The 24,028-nt window shown below is 33.2% G+C and overlaps 1 protein-coding gene across 1 annotated transcript; it reads right to left on the bottom strand.

Moving 5' to 3' along the window:
* Positions 1-223: 223 nt before the first annotated feature.
* LOC140442402 (uncharacterized) lies at positions 224-871 on the bottom strand. The gene has a single exon (XM_072533476.1). The coding sequence runs from the start codon at positions 869-871 to the stop codon at positions 224-226; it is 648 nt and encodes a 215-aa protein (XP_072389577.1).
* Positions 872-24,028: the final 23,157 nt, after the last annotated feature.

The raw sequence follows: 24,028 nt of genomic DNA on the forward strand, positions 1-24,028 counted from the left end.
TCCAATGTATTTGTACCAGTTATTAACGCTAAATAACTAGAGGGAGCTAACCCGTAAGTGACCATGTTCAACCGATAAGTTCCTACTCTGTCTTGCGTTGAAAATCTCCATAGGGTTCTTTGAAACTCCCTGTGTGAATTATAAATTAAAATTTGCCTGAGCATCTAAGCTATATCGGCTATAATGACTGTAGCATACTTAACAAAATATTAAATAAATTATCCTATAATCTAGGACCCGTCATTAACGTATTATTTATAGAAATTCCCGAATCTCTAACCGTAGACCCATCAAAAACAACCCTGCATTTCATAGTGATCGAAGAATTCTTTATCACCTTATGATGACAAAGATAATAAGCAGCTTCTAAGACTTGATCTTTATCTTCAACCTTGGACATGTACCCTAATTGAATATATTCTAACATAAAATCATGATATTGCTGCTTCAGCTCGGCATACTTTTCTAATTTCCTTTCCTCACATTTTAGTTCTTCCGCTGTATAAGGTGTAGCTCGTCTACATTCATTTAAACTCCAAAACCGTTGTAATTGTGATTTAATGTTTTTATTTTCCGCGAAATTGCAAATTCGTTTTTCATTGTGAGCATTACTCCCTGGTATAGGCCCTGATACAATCCAGCCTAATTTGGTTTCTTGAATAAAAGGCCCTTTTTTATTCAATTTGAACTGCCATATACACAGTAACTCCCAAAATACAATTGCTTCAAGTAGCAAGTCTATTTTATTTGTTTTGTAAAATTCAGTATCCGCTAAAGTAATATTTTCCAGAATTTGAAAAGCATTTAAATTCATGTTGTGTGACGATAGACCGTCACAAATCTTATCGATTACCAAAAACCAACCATCCATTTGAAATTTATTACATTTAGACCGTACCAATAAGTTAACAGAATCTCTTATGTTTGTGTAATTCTGCGCTATCCCTTGTACCGGTATATTTACTTTAAAGGATTTTAGTCCTGTCCTTTACAAAATTCTTTGCTCATAAAATTTGATTGAGAAGCACTATCTAATAATGCTCTACAGTCAATTATTTCTCCCGACTTTAATATTATTTATACCTGTGCCGTAAGATTATAAAATTTCCCTTGAATCCGTATTTTCCGATAATTTAACCGATTTGTAAATGAATTATTTCTACCGACATTCACTGAAAAATGTAGCAGAATGTTATGTTTTCTACCACAAGCACTACAACCTGACAGAGTTTGCCCAGTTTTAAACAATTCCAACATGCATTTGAGCACTTAACCTCGTTCCTCGCTCCATAACGATCAGCCATATACATATTTTGAAACCTACACTCAAATAAATAGTGAGATCTGCCGCATACCGAACACCAATTGGATGTTTTTTTTTCTAATGCTCTTCTTTCTGTTTGAGTCCGATTTCCCTATTGTTATTTATACCCGCATTTTTGCCCCATCATATGAAGGCTCCAGATCCTTCCATCTTTTTTCTAAAAAATCCAAGAATTCTTTCATTGTGAGAAATACCGTAGATGATCCCAAACTTTTTCATTCATTTTTTCTACTACCAGTTGCTTTAACGATTTTAAAGCCCGCACGTCACTCCGAACAACAATTTCCTAATTTGAATTAAAGACTCTTTTCCCAATTGCGGATAATAATAACAACGAATCAAAATGGCTTATCGCGATTTGTTTCTTATTTTCGTACCGAGATTGAAACAAATCCTATGCTTCATTATAATTTTCTTCCGACACTTCTAAAGCCCCCAAGAACTTTCGCGGAATCCCCCTTTAGCGCCCGTTTCAAGTTTTTAGTAAAACCTTTTAACGTCCATTTGGAATTATTATTATTGGCAATTTAACAGTCTGTCGAGCAATCCCCGCTTGTGAATTGCTTAAATGACTTACAATATTACCAAATTTATCTAAATTTAAATCATTCTGAAACTTACCATTGGTTAAAGCAATAATTTTAAAGTACCTATCTTCAAAATTAACTCATTTAATGTCACTGTCATTTAATTGTTTATCTGAATTGTCTAACATTACAATTTTTAACTGAATTTCTGCGAACCTATTTCAATCTTCTTCACATTTCTTTTTGCGAAGAGGCAACTCTATAATTTGATAATCTATTATATTAGTCACAAACGTTTCAAACCGACTTAATTGAGCTTTAATTACTTCCCTTTTAGTAACTAACTCTGTTAAATCACCCATTTTTATACTGTTTAAACAATAATTATTAAGGCAAACAAATTTGCCTTAATTTAAGTACCCGCTAGTAAAAGTAAATAAGATTACTGTATATTATCATACAGTGAACCGAATTCACAAAAAAAAACAGACTAAATTATGCAATTGTCCAATGTAAATAAAGAAACAGGATTTCTCTCCTGTGAAGTGTGTTCATAAAATCGATCGATTTCCGTTACCAAATCCAGCTTTACCTGTCTACAACCATCAAACTGGTACCGTGACTCTACCCTTGTTGATTTCTACCCTTTATGACCAAAATTAATCAACTCATAGATTAATTTATACTTTGGTTTTTTATTTTAATTAGCACCTATCCGCTTTGAATGGAGAATGTTGGGCTGTGTGTACAGCTTTACTCCTAAATTGTAAAAACTAAACTATTTGTGAACTGTACATACATTTTTATTAAAATCAACAAGACTTACAATCTGTCAGGCTTGTTGCTAGGACATATCATTTGCACGCAGGAAAGGCCGTCCTATGACATTACAAATAGTAGAACTGCAGCGAACAAAAGGATTAAGGGAAGTATTATACTTTACACCGTTCACCAATATGTTTGTTGAAAAGGATTATAGAAATGAGACAGATTGGCAAAAACAAATATAGAAATACCTATTTCTATTTTTTCTATATTATAACGAACTCATTTTGTTCGGTCTTCTACCTAACTACTACTGTGTTTTTAAAACGTTTAAATAATTCTTGCACTAAGTATTCTACGGTACCACAATTGCTTTATTAAGTACGCATTCATTGGAACCATCGTTAATTTGTAATGGCCATTGATGCGATACTAATTCCAGTTTTGCAGAATTGGGAGAGTACCTACAAAAGGGAGCAGCTAAGCATGTTTTAGGTGGATTTTTAATAATATGGTTCGAAAGAGTTGTATGAAGAGATGATGAAAATTTATAACGCATTTCGCATTTTTATTTTACTATGAACCTTAATGCTAAACCAACTTGCATCAAAACTAGCAAAAGTATTTTTAGAAACATTAAAGAACATAACACCGTCTGATAAATAGCAAAAATCAATCTCAAAAGATACAAAACAGTGGATAGAAAAGGTAAGAACAATGTTCATATAAGGAAAAACAAATCGTAATAGTAAACTAAAGAAAATATTAAGAACATTGATATAAAAGGACCTATCAACTAATCAAGAACAAGTAGCGGAAAAATCTATAGAAAAAATCCGTGATTTTTTTTTCGTATTCTTCTTCAACACAGTTTTCCATGTTATAAAAGAAGCCTTTGACCATCATCTCTTTGGTTTGGATTGTTGGGATTTTTTTTTAATTTCTATTGCTTTTCTGATTTTACGGTTTTTTTTTATTTCAACAGCTAGCATTGCCGGTTTGTTTAGATTTTTTCTGTTTTGTATTTTAGACGTTTTGTACATACACGACGTTTTTTCTTTCCGTTCGATGGCATTTCGAGTTTCTTCTCGTCTAACATGGATTTTTCGATTGGTCTGTCCGATGTATGATTTATCACAGTCCCCATTTTCTCTGTTGGGCCTTTTACATGGGATAGAATAGTTTTTGTAATCAGATTTTCGTCTTCTGATGGATCCTTAATTCTTCTTTGAAACTGTTTTTTCTTAACGCTGTTTTCACGTTATGCATTTCTTCATTTATATGTTCTTCATCTGTCAGTCTTTCAGATCTTGTAATCATGGTTGTGATGACTAAATATAAATGTGCAGGATGGTGATATGAATCAGCATGCAGATATATGTCGCTATGTGTGGGTTTTTGGTATACTCTATATTGTATATCATAGCCGATATATAGTAAACTGAATTTTAGGGTAAATTATTACCATAATTTAGTCGCGATTTGTAATTTACACTAGTATTGATCCCCCTAAAGGTTAGAATAATGAAGTTTGGAGAAGCTTGCCATGCAAGTCAAATGCTATCCCGACTGGACTATTTATATTTGAGTGTTCTTATTGCTTGCTGTTCTATTCCTTGCATAAACAGGTTTGCTATTATTTGTGACAGTGTTAAACTCATCTGTTCTCCTTCAAACTATTATATCTTTGTTCTTTACAGATGAAATATATGTTATTTAAGCAGTGTTTTGTTGGATTTAAAGTATTTGTGGTCTTGGATACTTTTTGCTTATAATTTCTAAAGATTTATCTATAGGAACATTTGTAAAAAGTGAGATCACATCGAATCTGATCAACAAATGTCCCGTCTGAACAGTCACATCTCTTATACGCTCGATAAAGTGGCTTGTATAATCAGGGTTAACGGCCTACCCAAGTTACATAAGGCAGGATTACCATTATGGCCAATAGCTACTTCTATCGGATCTCCCTTACAACTATTGACAAAATTGCTGGCTGAACTGTAACAACCATACGCAGAAGAAGGGAATTCTTACGTCAAGAATACAAACAACTGTTCGCATTCTTGAATGCTTTTTTACCAACTAATTGTTCGAGTTTATTCCAGTTATAGTTTTAATAGTTTATCAACTTACTTGCGTTTATAGAATGCTGAGGCTAGTGTTGGAAGCAGTGATGGTAATGAAGATTGAACTAAGCTGACAGAATCATTGTATTCTGTGTCTATTATGGAACAAGGTTTTAGTAATTCTTCACCTATGAGAACCACCATCAAATTACAATTTTAGTGTTCTGATGACAGTCATTTAGAAAGGAAATTTATCCGCCGTAAGTTAGATTAATATACTACTTGAAAGGTGTACTCACTATGTTCTTTTTGTTTCCAGTATTGCTACAATTATAGGAATATTTGGGTTTAAAATAAAACACGTCTACAGTCACTATCACAAAACTTCAGCAGCTTTCGAGAAATAATTCGTTGAACAAGTACCAGTTGATGTGCAGTTTTAATGTGATCTCTAGAAGATGATTGAAGAAAACAAACAAATATTTTAATGGTATGGTCAACTTGGCTCCTCAGTACATGCGCTTAGCCACTAAAAGATGCACGTTGAAGCTGGATCGCCATGTTACCAATCCAACGGTAACTTTACCATCCTATTTGTAAACACGACATAATGTAAACTAAACTTCATATATTAATTTTTAAAGGGTTCTTACCCTCATATTTAGTGGCTACATTCATGTAATACATTGACACTGATGATGGAATACTTATTCCGAAAACGTTTTTTCTTTTTAACATAGCCCGACTGGGCTTTTTATATACTTATAAAGGATTTTATTGGAAACAAATATTGTCATCAATTATTTCTTGTATTATACTTTGTGGAGCTCATGATTTACCACTTAGAGGAAAGGAAGGAAATTATGAGCTTTTCTTTGCCTTTTTATTTGAAAATTGACTGTGATGATGAGAAGCAAACATTCAAAATAAGATAATTAGATAATGTGGTGAAGTTGTCAAAGGAAAATAATAGAAGATTGTAAACAAGGAAAAGCTTGCACTATAGTGGTTAATGAAATAGCAGATGTCACTGTAAAATAACAGCTTTCTATCGGATTACGGTTTTATAATGACGATAAAAAAAAATCAGAGGGGAATTTGTAGGATATATTAAGCGGAAATCTGAATATGCCCCTACAACCACTAAAGCAATTCAGAGTTTTTGCCTATAAGAATTTTTCCGTATATATTTGTGTTGAATTTGGATTCGACGATATTCTACGGTGGCTGGGAAAGAAGGTGGTGTATAGACCATTTTGATGAAAATCCATTTCTACTGTGTTTTTTTCTTTGCTTTTTCTGTCACCTGTCAACATTGTGATTCATGTGTCAATATTGGCTCTATAATTGCTCTGTAGATTGTCAATTTTGTATTAACGGAAATTCGATTGGACCAAAGTAAAGAATTTAGAACACATATATACTCTTTTGTCTCTTTTGAACTCTGCATCGGACATTACACTCAGAGCAACCTTTGTCATATATAATACTGCCTAAATATTTATATTCTTTGCACTGATTTTTTTGTCTAATGCAGCTCTGGACCTTCGTTTTGTTCCCCTATTCGTGAGTATCCCGTTTTGGTTCAATTCATTTTCTATCTATCTATCTATATAAGGATTTTTACAGCTGTCGCCGCCTTCCTTCTTTCAGCCAACGTCTCCAGTCCTTTCTGTTCTGCCATTCTCCATCTCTAAGGTCTTGTCTTTCCATAGCCTCCACTTCATCCCTCCATGATCTCCACATTCATTTTCATTCCTGCTTTTTCGTAATCATCTTTAAGGTTCCTTAGCATATAATCAATATCTATTTTGCATTTGCATTTGCATATTATTACTTAATCATCGGCGAAGAATGATGTCGCCATGTAGCTCTCGCCGATAAACATTTTTGTCTCCATTTCTGTAATGCGTCTTGAATATAAATTTTAAATAAGGTAAAGTGTAGGCAACATCCCTGTTTAAGACCCTTTTGATGTCTGATTTGGTCTAAAAAGGAATTTTTCGTTTTAAGAACACTCAGTGGATTCCTATAGATGTCGTAGGGCTGATATACGTTATCTTTAACTCCAAATTTGTCAAAACTTATATATAGTTTTTAGAAATAGAAATTTTAAAGGTCTGTGTCGTAGGCCATTTCGAGATCTATAAAGACAAGATGGGTAGTAAGATTTCCAGTAACTCGTTTCTCTATTATTTGTTGTAGGGTAAAACTATTTTGGCTTTCAATTAAACATTTTTAAACTATATTCCAGTATGTCTGGTTCATGTTTCACCCAGTTCAATGTAAACGTCTCCAGGCCCTGAAGCTTTATTGTTCTTCATTTCACCTTTTCGTTATTAATTTTAACTTCAAGAAATTTACAAAGCTTGTAATGAATTTCCCAGTTCTTGTCTGGATTAGGCATATTTCCTTGCTTTTTTCATTTATTTTTAATAAATTTCTAGGCTCCAATTCCTCTACTGCCTTCTAAATAACTCTCTAGATTTTCTCGATCGTTTTTTTTGTATTACTATTCTTTTGGTTTCTCAGTTCAGTGATACATAATTTTTTCTGTCTTCTTTGCTACTTGGTGTTTGAATTCTTTCACTCATTGGTACTTCTCTTTTACTGTTTCTAATTCATCTACAGTGCCTAGCTTTGCAGCCAATCTTATCGAGTAAAAGAGTTGCACTATTTTCATTCTCGGTTTGTGTGGTATTCTTTCAATAGTTATTGGTATTTTTAGCTACTAACATGTAATGGTCAGACCCATATTCTTCACTGCGATAGGGCCGCACGTCATTTGTTTTAATTTTGTTTTTTGAGGCTGGATCATATAGTTAATAAATGATTGCTTTAACTATAAGCTTTGGCATATGTCTGAGAGTCGTTCAACATTGTTGTTTACTCTTTTTTCTCCATATTTTCCACCATGGGAGTGCTTTCTTTTAACATGTTTTTGATAAATTACACATATTATGTATAGAAAATAATCACAAGAGGTTGAGTTTTCAGTGACATAAATTACTCAAATGCAAATACACAGAAATCTCCACTATCTGAAACTGCGATTAAATACCAGAGACAGTCGTTGATCATCTCTTATCTTGACTCCTTAGCTTCAGAATTAAATATTAGATTTTCACACGAACATACCTGTTTTTGTCTTTTTGTCTTATACCATTTTCATCCTTAAAACATTCTAAAAACGACTTTAAAAGATTTGGAAAAAATTTAAATCTTTCATTGAATGTATAATCTGTAGAAAAAGAGGGAAACAAATTAACGGATATTGAAGTTAAGCATTTTTGGAGGAAGCTAATATTTTTCCCGCAACAAGGCACGCACTTCTTATTTTAAATTCTTCACTCAACTACGACTACTGTTGAACGATATTTTAGTACACTTCGAAGGCTAAAGACCTAGATGAAAAGTACAATGGGAGACTTGCCACAACCACTAACCAGGTTGTGTTTGATGAGCGTCCATCGGAAATTCATCAAGAAAAATCAGCACTGGATGGAAACGAGAGTTTTAAACAAGTTTTTTTCAAGTTTTAATTCTGGACACGCTCTTACATAAAGTGCTGGATGGTGAAGATCGAAAATTGAATTTATAATAGTAAATAAAAAATCACAAAACCAAGTGGAAGACGAAGAAAAAGAGGAATGGGATCAGAAAATGCAGGCATCTATTTGCGTTTGAATTAAAATCTTGGAACTTACTTTTAAAATTATTAAACTTACTCTTTAACAGATATTTCTCCTTTTAAATATATGTATAATAACGCTACTGTGCGGTCAGATATTAAAAAATGCAATATAAAATTATTTAAGGCCAATTTAAGATTTTTGTCTTATTAAAGCCACATTTTAATTCTACTTTTAACATAAATAATGAAATTTTCTGTATTCGCTTATTCAGATTTGTGATGTTATCCTCATTCAAAACAAATGGTGCATAGGGCTTGAAAATGCAGAACAAGGTCAGTTATATAATGGTAACAATAACGTGGCTGCGTTGTACTTGATTTTCTGCGAGCGATGGTCTATTAAGAAGGTAACTAATAAAATACGAAGTGGAAAGATAAATACTTTTTTATGGTATAATAATAATATCGTTAATAATTAATATGAAAATTTATGTATATTTAATTTGATCAATCTGCTTGCCTGTAAAACATAGTTATATAAAAATTTATGTAGAAAGTACTATAGTTTTTTTTAGCTACAACTGCGGTGTATATTTTATTCTAACCTAAGTTTAAAAAGAGGTATTATTTTTAAGCTTATTCAATGATATCCCTTTATATTATGAAAGCTATTGGGACACACCATAAAACATGAAACATAAATGATTGTACCACTCACTAATATGCAAACTTGTAAACTCCATTCTCTGCCTTTACATCTAACTCTGAAAACTACACTAAATAAAAGATCATCATATTAAGTCTTCTTGTAAATCTCATGTTACGCAGTAGTTAAAGAGTTTCAATATTATGGTGTTTGTTCATGGATCCCTGCAGATCTTCTGATTTCTTGGCGAATATCTTCATTTCTAATATGCCAAGAAATATGTACGATATTTCTTAATATGATCTACTATCTATGAATCATAGTGGTATTACTTTTTTTGATGCATCTTTTAATTAATATTTTTATTAAAAAAGTATGTGTTGTCTAATCTGTTACTTTGTTTAGTTATGTGTTTGTGTAGTGTGTGTGTCTGTGTGTAGTATTCTACTGTTTTAGTTTATTCATTTTTTCGTTATTTCTATTACCTACACTAAAAGTATAAATAAGCACATTGACAGTAAAATCATAGAGATAATCCAAGCAATATATTGGAACCACAGTATCATAGTTCAAATTTATGAGCAACAGTCAGAAGAAAGAAAGAAGATCTGGGGAGAAGTTAGACAGGGATGTGTTTTATCGCCACTTTTGTTTAACTTATATTCTAAAGAAATTTTCAAAAACATGCTCAATAATATCAAAGCGGGAGTTACCGTTAACGGAAAAGTAATTAACAACCTACTATATGCAGATGGCACTGTGATCGTTGCAACGAGCATAAAAGACCTACAACATCTAATCAAGAGCTTAAGTATGAATAGAGCTGATACGATAATTACTAGAAACGATAAAATATGTTTATTATAAAAAGACCAAAAAATATACACCACATATTGACAATAAATGGTATGTAATGGAACAAGTAGAAAAATCAGTACTTGAAAACTTTTATTAATGAAACCAATGATCATATTGTAGAAATAAAGAGGTGAATAGATATTACTAGATTAGCATAATTCTAATGAGGCCACTCCTAACATGCAAAAATCTTAATTTGAGAGTTACACCATGTACCATTCGATGTTATATATTTTCAATATTATCATATGGAGCTGAGACTTGTACATTTAAAAAATGCAATTTAAAAAGAATCTAGCCTTCGAACTCTGGTTATACCGCAGATATGATTAAATAAAAGTATAACTTCTTTAGTCCTTCTAACTGACGTTACACCTTTATCGTTTATTAATGAATCAGATTCACCTCTAGATAGTCTCTTATTAATAAAATGAGGAACACTCTTTCTGCGCTTCATATATGTACCAACGCATAGCAACTTAAATTATTCATGTAATCAACAGTGGTAAAAAACGATCAATACACAATATACCCCATGCGATTGAAGTGTTTGACATAGTTTCGCTACCATCATCTCACCAAAAGTGCCATCTAAAGCTGTGATTTCCTTACCGGAGCAGATGTTAAAGTCATATAATATAACCGTTCATTGAATCGCATTGTTGCCACAATTTAGTACACCTTCTGCCAGCCTTTGAATTTTACCGTCGTTTCATGGACTGGAAAAACTTGCCTTTTGAAATCGGGTTTTTTTTTAAACAGTTTACAACGTCTACTATAAATAGCATGGTTTAGACCAACTTTCAGGTTTTGTTGGGTCGATATAATGAATTTTTTAAGGTAGGTAAGACCAGTAATGATGAAAACTTGGCATTCTGTTATGCGGCCTGTTAAGGCACACAAGAATGCAGACAAATACTATCATAATTTTATACATGTTGGTCTCCACGCAGTTAAGTTTCAAATTCTTTCTTCTTTGTTTTTTAAGATTTTTACCCTTCCTTTCCTTTGTATTTTCCAAGTTACAACATTTTATTATTACCGTTATTACCGTTCTCTTCATTCACTGAATGGCGTTCGTTGTTGCTGCTTATATCTACTTCTTCAGTATTGCTGTTACCTTCCCCCTCTTCGTCGCTTATTCGAACTCCTCCTTCACTTCCTTCCTTGCTGTCTCCATGAATTTAGTCAACCACATCAGATCTGTAAACGTTTCTTATTCTAAGTCAGTTATATTGTTCATAGTTTCTTCTAATTCTTTTTCACTAAGAAGCCGGTTTTATTTTATGACTGAAAAAGAAAAATTTGGTTACTCATGGGTTGGGTAATTCTGCTCCCATATAAAATTACGGTAGGAAACAAACGGTCCCACTAGATTATTGTTTGCAAAACGTCTGTATGCTTTATTTCTTAGTTTTAATGGAAATAAGTAACAGTTTCTGTTACTGGAAGTTCGCTAATATTAGCATTATTAGCATCTATGCTCCAACGGAAGAAAAAGAGGATTATGAAAAAGACATATTTTATGAGGCACTATACCGAGAGTACGATGAGTGCCCAAAAAATGACATCAAAATAATAGCCGGAGACTTAATTGCCAAAGTCGGTAGAGAGAATATATTTTCGCCCACCATCGAAAAAGAGAGCCTATACGTAGATTCTAATAATAACTGTCTAAGATTTATAAACTTTGCGATGTCTAAGAACATGGTAATAGCTGGAACACGATTTCCCCATAAAGATATACATAGGAAACTTGGAAATCTCCTGATAATAAAACGATTAACCAAATAGATCATATAATCATCGATGGAAGACACTGCTCCAACTTCTTGGATGTTAAGTCTTTTAGAGGAGCAAACACAAAGAGCGATTTAGTTACAGCACGATTTAAAGAGAGAATATTCAATTTAAAACAGAAGCTCGGGAGAAGGAGAGAAAAAATCGACATTAATAAACTAAAAGATCCGGACATTGCAAATATATACAGACAGCAAAGAGAAGATCAAATAACTACAAAAAAACTTTAAAGAAGAAAAAGACATTAACCAAGTATGGGCAAATATACGACATATTGTGTTACAGAAATCGGTTGAAATATTGGACAAAACCAAGTCAGAAAAAAAAATGATTGGTTTGATCATGAGTGTAAAATACTCTCCACAAATAGAAATAACGCAGCATATCAAACAACCATCGATGCAGGTTGTACACGGAGAAAAAAAGGAGAGTATGGACATCTTAAAAGAGAGGAAAAACATATCCATGGACATAAGAAGAAGGAATACGAACAGAACACTCTCAATGTGATACGAAGTTTATTCAATAAAAATGAAACGAGGAAATACTACAAATCCTTAAATAATAGCCGTGTAGAATTTAAACCACGATTAAAAATTTGTAAAGTGTGAAGAGATTTGTAAAGGTGAAATTCTACATGATAAAAACTCAGTTCTTAACAGATGAGCACAACATTTCAGCGAACATCTAAATATAAACGATATTGAAGGAGGTTACAACATAGAAAATCAACAAAATCTACAACGTCAACTACACAGTTAAGACCCAACAAGAGAAGAAATGTCAAATGCCATCCTAAAACTCAAAGACAATAAAGCTCCAGAAATCAATGAAATCTGTTTGGAAATGTATAAAAAAGGTGGTGATCAACTTTTTGCAGCAATCCATAAACTAGTAGTACTTATATGGCAGAATGAGTTAGGACCAGAAGAGTGGCTAAAGGGAATAATATGTCCGTTGTAGTAAAAGGATAATCAACTGGAGTGAAAGAACTATAGAGGCATTACTCTGTTAGCATCTGCGTATAAAATCTTCGGCAATGTATTGTTTGACAGACTTTTAGACATTTTACAAAGAATATTGTTGTTCAATATCAATTCGGATTTACTGCTGGAAAGTCAACTACACATCAAATTCAAGCATATAGGCAGATTCTAGAAAAGTCACTAGAATATAATATGGATACACACCATCTCTTCGTCGACTTCAAACCAGCCTATGACAGTGTGAAAATAACTGCATTATAAAATGCAATTATAGACTTTGGGATTACCTGAATTAGTTAAGTTGGTTTAACTAACAATGCAAAACGTAAGCTCATGCACTAGAATTGAAGGAGAAAACTCTACGTTCTTTGACATTAATAATGGTCTAAGACAGGGAGACTTGCTGGCGTGTTTTATCTTTAATATTGCTTTGAAAAAAGCAATCAGACAATTAAATATTAGAATGAATGGAACTATTTTTAATAGATCGACGCAAATTCTCGCATTCGCTGACGATATATAGTGGGCAGAAGTATGAGAGACATGGTGTAGTGTTTCACAAGGCTTGCGGATGCGGCAAGTGAATTAGGACTTGTGATAAACGAGGAAAAAACCAAATATTTGCTGGTTTCTAAAAGCCCCCGAAATATCCAACAGAAAATTCAAATTTACAACCATACTATTGAGCAAGTTAAAGAATTCACATATCTTGGATCGCTAGTAGATGCAACAAACACGACAAGCGACGAAATAAAACGATGCATAGCACTGGCAAACAGAACTATTCACGATCTCTAGAAACATTTAAAAAATAAAAATATAAAACCTGCAGTAAAGCTTAATAATATCAGACCATAATACGACCGGCTTTGGAGTCGAAGAAGGCTGTACAACTTTGAACTATATCAGTTATACACGTACACTATACAGTTAGAAATTCGTTAAAGTGCAGAGACTTAGATGGGCTGGACACATTGCTAGGATAACAGATCACGAATACACAAAGAGATTAACATTTTCAAAACCAGAGGGCACAAGAAGCAGAGGACGACCACGAAGGAGATGGATTGATGATGTGGAAGAAGACCTACAGATTCTAAGGGTAAGAAGATGGAGGGAAGTTACCAGGAATCGACAAGAGTGGCGACTTTTTTGTGAGCAGGCCAAGATCTACAACGGATTGTCAAGCATATTTGTCAGGTGTATTTTAAATGCCTCATATTTTTTACCAAAACTCAAAATCGAAATTTCCTCTTACAGGTTTGAAAAATAATGCTCTACTCCTAGTTTAACTCCTTCTTCTAACTGTTTTTCGTTGTTTAGTGTACCAGAAAGATTTATTTTTCCTTCTAGGTTTAGATTAAAGTTAGTTCAATTAGTAAATTTGTTTGTTAATTTTGGTTTACCCACTTTCTGTTCTGATAAGTTTTCACTTGGTGTTAATACAATGATCACCCTTAGTCTCTTTTGGAGAAAATTTTGTAGAAAAATGTTTACAGATTTAAAAGTCAATGAGATCTGGAATTTGTTTAGATTCGGTGATCAATAAGTAAATTTTCCTCCGTATAACATCCCACATTATGTTTTCTTCTACTGCTGCTAAGAGTTCCTTTTCTTTTATTGCAGTTAGGATTAAACACCAAGCTGCGTTCATGACATTCTGGTCACCACCTGCTATAAAATTATCAGCTAACAGTTTATAAAAATTAATATATAATAATGTTCTTTCTTTGTAATACAGTATGCTACAACTTAAATCAATGACTAGGTTAAATTAAATATAACAGAATTTCTATATAAAAATAAATAAAAATGCGATACAATGGTATCGCATTGTAAATGGTTATTGGTAAATTTTTGCAACTATCTTTTATAAATAAGATATAAATGACCATAATTATTTTAAAGTCCATATGGATCTAGCAGATTTAATTATTAATTGGAATGATTAAATAAGATGTTTTTGTTTGTGAATATCTTTGAAAATTGTAGCACGAACTTCTTGGGTGATCCAACAAATCATATGCAAAAAACGCGCAGTATTGCATCATGTCTTATAACAGCTATTTTTTAATTTAATTGTGATGAAAAAGGAAATAAAATTTACTCATGTCTTGTTTTTTTTTTATATAGAACCAAATCGTTTGTTTCCACAGGCGATACCAGTGCAAAAATCATATTTAAGATTTACCATATAATCTAGTCGTCAGAAATTTGACCTCTAAAAATCATATGAACAAGCTGAATGTTGATGAGAATGTAAATTTTGGGACACCAAAAAAGATGCAAAAAAGTTTTTAACTCATGTTCCCGGTCTTCCCCCTAAAACCCGAAAGTCTAAAAACGCAAAACATAGATTTACCAAGTAATAAGCTGAGACAATTTTAAACTAAAATGTCTACTAACACATTTTCTATGGAATTAAGTGTTCTCTCTGAAACAACGCTTTAAGCGACCGGCGATTTTGAATGTGTTCCCTCGCGAAATCAATTTTTTAAATAAAATTTGTATTACCTCGCCGGTAAAAATTCAATATATTTTGATCAGACAAAAATCATATTGCATTTTAAAGGAGAAGACTGCAGCTTTGGTACGTAGATTTTGCATTTTGTCGCAAATAAAGTCATATATATATTTAGGGATTCTACAGTATTCACTGCCTTCCCTCGCTCAACCGTTTCCATCTCTCTCTGTTGTCCCATTCTCCATCGTTTAGACCTCTCTTACTCATGGCGTGGTCTACTTCGTTCCTCCAGGATTTTCGGGGTCGTTCTCTTTTCCTCCTTCCTATGGGGCTCCATTTGGTTATTTTTTTTATCCATCTGCTGTCACTAGTTCTTCTTAAATGTCCATACCACTTTAGTCTTTTTTGTTCTATATAATATGTTAGTATGTCTGTTTCTATTGATGTTCTTTGCTTTATTTCGTCATTACTTCTCCTATCCATTCTTGTTACTCTGCAGCATCTTCGCAGGCATTCCATCTCTGTTGCTACTATCTTACTGCTGTTTTTCTTGTTTATGATCCAATTTTCAGCCCCATATGTCATAATACTTCGCACTAATGTTTTATAAATCTGCGTTTTTGTCTTCATATTTAGGTGTCGATCCCACCATACTGAGTTAAGTTGTCGGATTGCTGTTCTTTTTTGTCCTAATCTTTGTGTAATTTCTTCCTCTATTGTTGCCTTTTTCGTGATTATAAACCCCAAGTATTTGAATTTATCCTTTCCTTTGATTGTTACGTTGTCATCAGTCTGTAGATCTTCTATGTCTTCTTCACTTGTAGATAGGTACTCTGTTTTCGCGAGGTTAATATCTAGGCCAGCCTTGGTATATTCTTCTTGTATTTTCTTCATCATGTATCTGAGATTGTATTGGTCTCGTACAATCACTACTTGATCGTCTGCAAAGCTTAACGTATATAGGTATTCGTTCCGTACTGGTACTCCCATGCCTTCGCCGCATTTTTTTTTCCATGTAGTCAAGGCTTTCTCTAAGTATATTTTGAATAGGGATGGAGATGTGGAACAACCCTGCAGAAGCCTTTTTGTTGTGGTGAAGTCTCCTATGATTCGTGTTCCCATTTTAATGGACACTTTATTTTCTTTATACAGAGCTTTTGTAGCTTCTATGACTTCCGTCTGTATTTCTAATTTGTACATTGCCTCCCATAGTTCTGACCTTGGTACAGAGTCATAAGCCTTTCTTAAGTCCACAAATGCCAAGTGTATATCTCTATTTTTTGCTTTTTTCTTTTCCAACAGTTGTTCCAGTGTGTATATATGATCTATGCATGATTTTCCTGCCGTGAAGCCTGCCGATTTTGCCTTTTATCGCTTGCTCTATCTTTTCTCGCAGTATCTTCCCATATAATCTTCCTATTGATGATATTACGCTTATTCCTCTGTAGTTTTTGCATCGTTTTCTATCTCCTTTCTTAAATATAGATGTCATATATGCCTCCGTCCATTTCTTTGGGAGCTGTTCTCCATTTATGGCTTTCTGAAATATCCATTGTATCATCCAGTGTAATTTTTTTGATCCGTATTTTATAAGCTCAGGTGAGATGCCTCCAGGTCTCGGTGCTTTCTTATTTTTGATTACTTTTATAGCCATTCTCATTTCCCTATCTGTTATCTCTATTTCTGGTTGTGGAGATCTGGTTCATCTTCATCTGTTTTCTTTTCCAATGAATTGGGGTCTTTGTTCTGTTAATATTTCCTTGTAATAGTCCTTCCATTCTTTGTCCTGTATATTTTCCAATTTAATTTTTTCTTTTGAATTTTGTTTCAATCCTCTCAGTACTTTCCATGGCTCCGAAGTTCTTGTACCTCCTATGTATGTTTCAATATTTAACCAGGTCTTTCCCATTCTTCATTCTTTTGTTGTGTTATTTATTTTTTCACTTCTCTATCTTTTTCTCTATATTCTTTATAAATTTCTTCGTTGTTTGTAGTCAGCCATTTTCTGTATAGTTTCTTTTTTTCTTCAATTATTCTTTTTGTTGGTTCATTTATTTTATAATAGTGCTGTTTATTTGTTATATGTTCTTTTTCTCCAAGGGCTTCGAATGCTGCTTGTTTTATACTCTCCTTTATATGCTCGTATATTTCTTTGATGTTGCCGTATCTAAATTCTATTAATTTTTGGTCTAGACGGTGTTGGTATAGTTCTCGGAGTAGTTCTTGGAGTAGTTCTATATTGTATTGTTTTTCTCTTATAGTGTTCAACGGTTCTTTTGTAGAGGGGATCTTGTTATGTTTCCAATTATTACCCATTTTTGCTGTCAGTAGTTTATGGTCCGTTCCACATTCTGCTCCCCTTATGACTCGCACTTCTTTGATCTTTATTGTGGTATTTTGTTTGATTATTATGTAGTCTATTATCGATTTCAGCTTTCGTATTTCTTGCGTCCATGTATATTTATGAATATTTTTATGTCTGAAGAATCCGTTGGTGATTTTTAGGTTGTTTATTTCGCATAATTCAATCAGACGTTCTCCGTTATCGTTTTGTTCATTCTCTCCAAATCTCCTCACTACTTTATCGTTTTCTTTCCTTCCGGTTCTGCCGTTAAGGTCTCCTGTTATAATTATCTCCACTGTCTTCTTAATTAGCTCTATTTGATGTTGAAATTGTTCCGTGAAATGTTCTTTTTCTACTCTCTGGGAATCGTCTGTTGGTGCATATACTCCGAGTATCGCTGTCTCTTTACCGTATATGTCTATATGCATTTTAATTATTATCTCGTTGATTAGTTCCAATGTTTTAACCCTGTTCTTCCACTTATTTTTGATTAGTATTCCCACTCCTGCCTTTGCTCTACAGTCTTCTCCGCTCCAGCAGTGGATATGGTCTTCTATTGTTTCCGTCCCATTTCCTTTCTTTTTAATTTCTGTTGTTACTAGTATGTCGATGTTGCTTTCTCTAAACTCCTTGATCACTTCCGTCGCCTTTTTGTTCCATCCTTGTATACTCCATGTTGCACATATGAATATTCTATCTTTCCTTCGTTTTGATTTTTGGTTTAGCTTTGATAAGACTGGGTCTTCCGAACTCTTCGCAACATCCCCTCCCTCCCCCGTATCCAAGATGTGTTTCCGTATTTGGCTTCTTCATCTTGCGATTTTCGTTCTTCTTACCCTTATGATTTTCTCTGTGTTAGGTTGCTAATTCCTAACGCCACAACCCCCGTTTGGAGGACCTATTCTTTAGCCGCCCATTCTGGATCAGACGCTCTTGGTTCTTCCGCCCTGTCGACCATTGTGACTTTTCCAGCCGTCCTCTGCTCTCGAGACCGTTGACCGGTTTTCACCTGTACCCCAGGCAGGGACCCTCACAGGGTGCTATTAGCCGGGTCAGCTGAACCCTGGTTTTTTTTTTAGAGGTGTTACTCCTCTATCCCTCCTCTTTTATCCGGGCTTGGGACCGGCTGCAGCGGTTATAGAGCTACTAAATTCACCCCATACCAATCCAGGCAGAGTTAAAGCCAGTTTCTATAAAATCACTGTAGAATTTTGTGAGCTTACTTTCCAAACCTGTAACAGGAAATTTCGATTTTGAGTTTTAGTAACAAATATGAGGCATTTGAAATATGCCTGAAAACACTTAATTTAAATTTTTAGAGAAATAAAGCATACAGACGTTAATACTATTATAATAATATTACAATTAAGTAAAATACAATAAATAGTAATTGAAATATAAGGTATTTTGCAAACAATAATCTAGTGGGACCGTTTGTTTCCTAGCGTAATTTTATATGGGATCAGAATTACACATCATTAATAAACTTTTGTTTTTCAGAACTATGAACAATATAACTTACTCAGAATAAGAAACATTTACAGCATATAATGTGTTTGACTATATTCCTGGAGACAGCGAAGAAGGAAGTGAAGGAAGAGTTCGAATAAGCGACTAAGTGGAGGAAGGTAACAGCAGTACTCAAGAAGCAGATATAAGCAGCGATGACGAACGCCATTCACTGAATAAAGAAAACGGTAATAACGGTAAAAATTAATGTCGTAACTTGGAAAATATCTTCGAAAAATTTTATACCTAGAATACAATTGCCCAAGAAAACGCAGGGTGAAAATATATTGGAATTAAAACGGCAGATGTGTTTCTAAAATTATTTGCTAGGACCTTCTTTATACAAATTGCTGATAGTACTAATAAACGTATAAATCTGTTATAAAGAAAAAAAAATTTGAAACTTAACTGCGAAGAGACCGACATGTATGACATTATGATAGTATTTGGCTGCATTTTTGTATGCCTTATAACACGATGTATGCCAAAATGAGAGATCGTTGGAACTAACTTTCCTTTCTACCTGATAATGCGAACTGGTAACTACTTAAGTCATTAACAAAGGGTATGGTAACAGAAAAATTACCTGAAAATTCTACGTGATAATGACCATATTGATGGTCAATCATTTCTATTGCGTTCTTTGAGATAGTAGGATCAAGAATTATTGTGAATCAGTGTGAGTTAGTGTAAGTTATTGTTTTAAAAATGGATGTGCAAATTATTGAAACTTCGAAGGGAAAACCATGTGCATTGTATAAAGGGTACAGTTTTCGTATGAAAAAAACAAATAAAGATGGTTTGGTTTTTTGGAGTTGTTTGAAAGAGAAAACTGAAAAATGTCGAGGCCACATAATTATGGATAATAACACAATAATTGAGGAAGCCGAACATTTGTGTAAGCCGAGTGTTGCAGCGACAGAAGTGAAGCAGTGTGTCTTCAATGCTCGAAAAAGAGCTAGGGAAGACAATAGTTATTTGCCGATGTCAAAAATATATCAAGATGAATTTCAAAGATTATATAGTCAAGGACTGGATTTCGTGACAGACATCCCAAAATTCTCTTCAGTGAAAAGTGGTTTAAACGATTGTAGAAAACGTGCGCGTGGGCTGCTCACAGATCCAGCGGCAGCATCCGAAATAGTATTTCCAGAAGAAATTATTACAATGAGCGACAAAACGAAATTTTTATTTATCGACAAGACCACTCCCTCGGAATACAGAATCTTGGTGTTTGCCAGCAACAAAGCTAGGGAGATTTTGGTTAACAGTAAGGACACTGTATTTATGGATGGAACATTCAAAAGCTGCAGAAAGCAATTTAGTCAAATATATACCGTTCATATCGATATTGGTAGTAGGTCAGAGGAGACAAATACAATTCCATTGATATTTGCGTTACTTCCTAACAAAACCAAAGAGACATACGATATGTTGTTTCATCAATGAAAGAGAAACTACCAAATTGGAAACCATCTCTTATAAAACTGGATTTTAAACAGGCAGTGATTGGTGCCTTAGAAAATTATTTTCCCGAAGCGAAAATTTCTGGTTGTAATTTTTATTTCAATCAATGTATATGGAAAAATGTTCAAAATATTGGACTTGTTTCTGAATACACTGACAACGAAGAGATACGTTTGCACATAAGAATGTGTGCTGCGTTAGCGTATCTATACAAAGAAGATATCGATGATGGCTGGTTATGCATTCAAGAAACCTCTCCTATTTCTGAAAAAATGGAACAGTTTTACGACTACTTTGTCAAACAATGGTTAGAAAATACTCACATTACCAAGGAAATGTGGAATTGTCATGATCAAAGACATCGCAGTAATAACGTTTTAGAAGGTTGGAATCATCGTCTGAATACATTAATAAGACCACATCCCAATGTATTCCAATTAGTGAAGTGCCTGGTTAAAGAAGCAGAATATTGTGATCACCTTTATAATAGATTTACTTTCAATCTAGAAGGAAAGCGGCGCAAGAAAACATATATTAATCTTGATGAAAGAATATCCAAAACTTTACAGAAATATAAAGATACAAGGGACTTAAGGTTGTGTTTAAGGACATTGGCATATATCCAGAAGCTGCAATAAATAGACATTTTTTTATTCCCAAGAATTTTTTGTATTTTACTGTATAAAAAGTTTGAAAAAAAAACGAAAAAAAAAACAAAAAAATTAAAAAAAAAACAAAAAAAAATTAACAAATTAAAAAAAACGAAAAAAAATGAAAAAATAAAAAAAAACATCTTCTAAACACGCCAATGTTTATATTATGTATAAAATATGACAGTCCTAAGCCTGAATGAAAGTGTGAAATGAAGATGGTTTATTTTTATTTTTTTATAATTTTATGATTTTTTAAAACTAATTTTACTAGCCTAACCGTTACCTGATCGTTATGGTAGAATAAAATTAAACGTCGATTACAAGAGAGCGCAGAACGGTCGATATAAGAAAATAATTAGCTATACATCTCCATTAAGAAAGTGTTAGAGCGCAAACCGGCCGATTTCAGGTAAGGGCGCAAAACGGTCGAGCGCATATCGGCCGACACCATTTTTGTCGTTTACATTAATTGCTATATTTCCACCTGCAAGCATGTTAGTTTGAGAAGCAGGATATTTGCTTACCTGATAGGTGTATCACTAGGGTGTCGTATTTTTCCAATTTGTTTATAATGAGTGGTGGTGGTTTATGTGACGTTTGAGTCTCTTCTAGTTTTCTTCTTAGTTGTGGGGGGGGGGGGTGTTCGGGGGATCCTTTTTTTGCATTTCTAACTCACTCTAACTAACCATTCGGTTTCTTTACTTAGTTCTTCGTCGTCAGTGCGATACTCTATATCTTCATTTTGCTGTTGTTTTTCTTTATTTAATTTCTTTTGTAGTTTAAATATAAACCATTCTGTTATATACGGTTGTAAAAAACTTTTTATACCATTATTTACATTAAAGAAAAAATTTTATCCTTCTAAATGAACCCGTTAAAAAATATAAAAATGTTACACTAACATATATTATAGATAAATATACAAATATTGACATATTTAATAAAATATTAGATTTCGTTTGAAAGGGATGATAAAGAAATAATTTCTTACAAACCTTAACCTAAATGAAAACGCGATAAATTTTAAAAGGCAATTATTAATCTTACGTGTTTTTCACTGGCCTTCTAACATTCAATTTGTAAAGAAAATATGCAAATGTCTACAATTTAGCGATAAAATAAAATACCGGGTATAACCTCAATGGGTTTTGACAAGGACGAAAACATATATTCCCGTTTTGTAAAAGCAAAAAAAATCATTATTTCTAAAAAATAAACTGTAGATTTTAAAATTTTTTTGTGTGTATAGCGCTTTTTTTTCAAGATACTTATTCTAAAATATAAATTAATTTAAAAAACATTGTTCTCTCGTGTCATTTTGCTTACACTACAAAATAAACTCTTTGTTTGGCGTTTCATGTTTTATTTTCATATAGAATTTTTAAAACTAAATGTATACACTATTTACATACTTTTAGTGAGTTATTATAACTCATGCTGGCTGTTGGTTTATGGATACTATCAATTGATCAAAAACAGTTCAATAATTTACACATAATTTAATCTTCTTCCTAAAGTGCCGTGCATTTCTGCGTAGGCTTTACCCATACATTGTCTTGTCGGATAGATAATCTGGATTAAATAATTTTTATTTTTTTAGTAGCATTGCGAATCATTTCATAACTATGGATTCTTATCCAATGGCGAATATTACGCAGCCATGACATATGTTTACGTCCTAGACCTCTCTTAGCCTCTATCTTCTAGTACTAATTGCTGAAAAGTGATTTTCTCGTAATATTTGCTCTAAAAGCTTTTAACATATTCAAAAAGTTCTCTATCCCAATTGCCTGCTCTTGTTAATACTTCCTTACTTCTGAGTTTGTCTTTCCATGATAATCTAAGCATTCGGCCCAGGCACCACATTTCAAAAACATCAAGTTTGTTAATGAGTATGGCCTTTAACGTTCATGCTTCCATTACATACAAAAGAACAGGCCGTAAAACATTGGCATCTTATATCTTAGGTTGAAGTCCAACTTGCTATCAGTCAGAAATTTACGAAATTTCAAAAGCATTTCTGCTATTTTTGTCCAGCGATTTTTTGTCCAGCTACATACATCTATACAAAAATTTACTTGCAAGAGTTAAATCATTTAAAGGATATTGAAGATCTTCGATGTTATCTATCACTATCGCTGTGTCATCAGAATACCTAAATTTATTAATAAATATGCTGTTTACTTTATTATCATTATTAGAGTTGTAACGAAGATATTTTGCCTACCACATAGGTATAATTATGGGGGGTTCGAAAACTGGGGACAGAAACTACTGGGGGTGAAGATAGGGCAAGCAAAATAAACGAAACTGTGCGAACGGCACTCAGGGTTTATTTGGAGAGCTGGGGTCGTGGATAAGCAAATGACAAGAGATCGGATTGGGACAACTACAAAAAAATTAAACAAAGGGGAACTAACGAGAATCTCTTGGGACAAACAAAACAAAAGGAAACAGGAAATACCTCTAGCAATTTAAAAAGGACTCCGCTTCGAGGTTCCAAGTTATAACCATTACAACAGCTAGTTGTAACTATTGAAATAATTATTAAATATAAAAAATATATCTTTTTAAATGAAACTGAAAAAAGGGGTTAGAGAGTTAGTCAAGATAAACAAACAAAATGGTTTACAAAAAATTAAACATTTATTGTGTCTCACCACAAACAGTTTCAAAAATACAAATAATACATAAAGACATCACAAAAGTAAATATAAAAATAACAAAGAAAAACTTACATGTGTTCTATTTATTTACAAACTCGGGAGATGCTGCCAAAACTTATAAATGTTACTGGACTATAAACTGTGACAAATAAAAAATTATCTTTTTAAATAATGAAAGCAATGATTATTTTAAAAAAAATGTCTATCTTGACTTTTACGGTAGTAAAATTTAACACAAAAAGTTACCTTAAATTTCACCAAATTTCACTCTGCTTGTGTGGGGATCGGGAACTGGAATTATGCTGGAATTATACTG

The sequence above is a fragment of the Diabrotica undecimpunctata genome, chromosome 5 (genome assembly GCF_040954645.1).
Source record: "Diabrotica undecimpunctata isolate CICGRU chromosome 5, icDiaUnde3, whole genome shotgun sequence".
Lineage (NCBI taxonomy): Eukaryota > Metazoa > Arthropoda > Insecta > Coleoptera > Chrysomelidae > Diabrotica > Diabrotica undecimpunctata.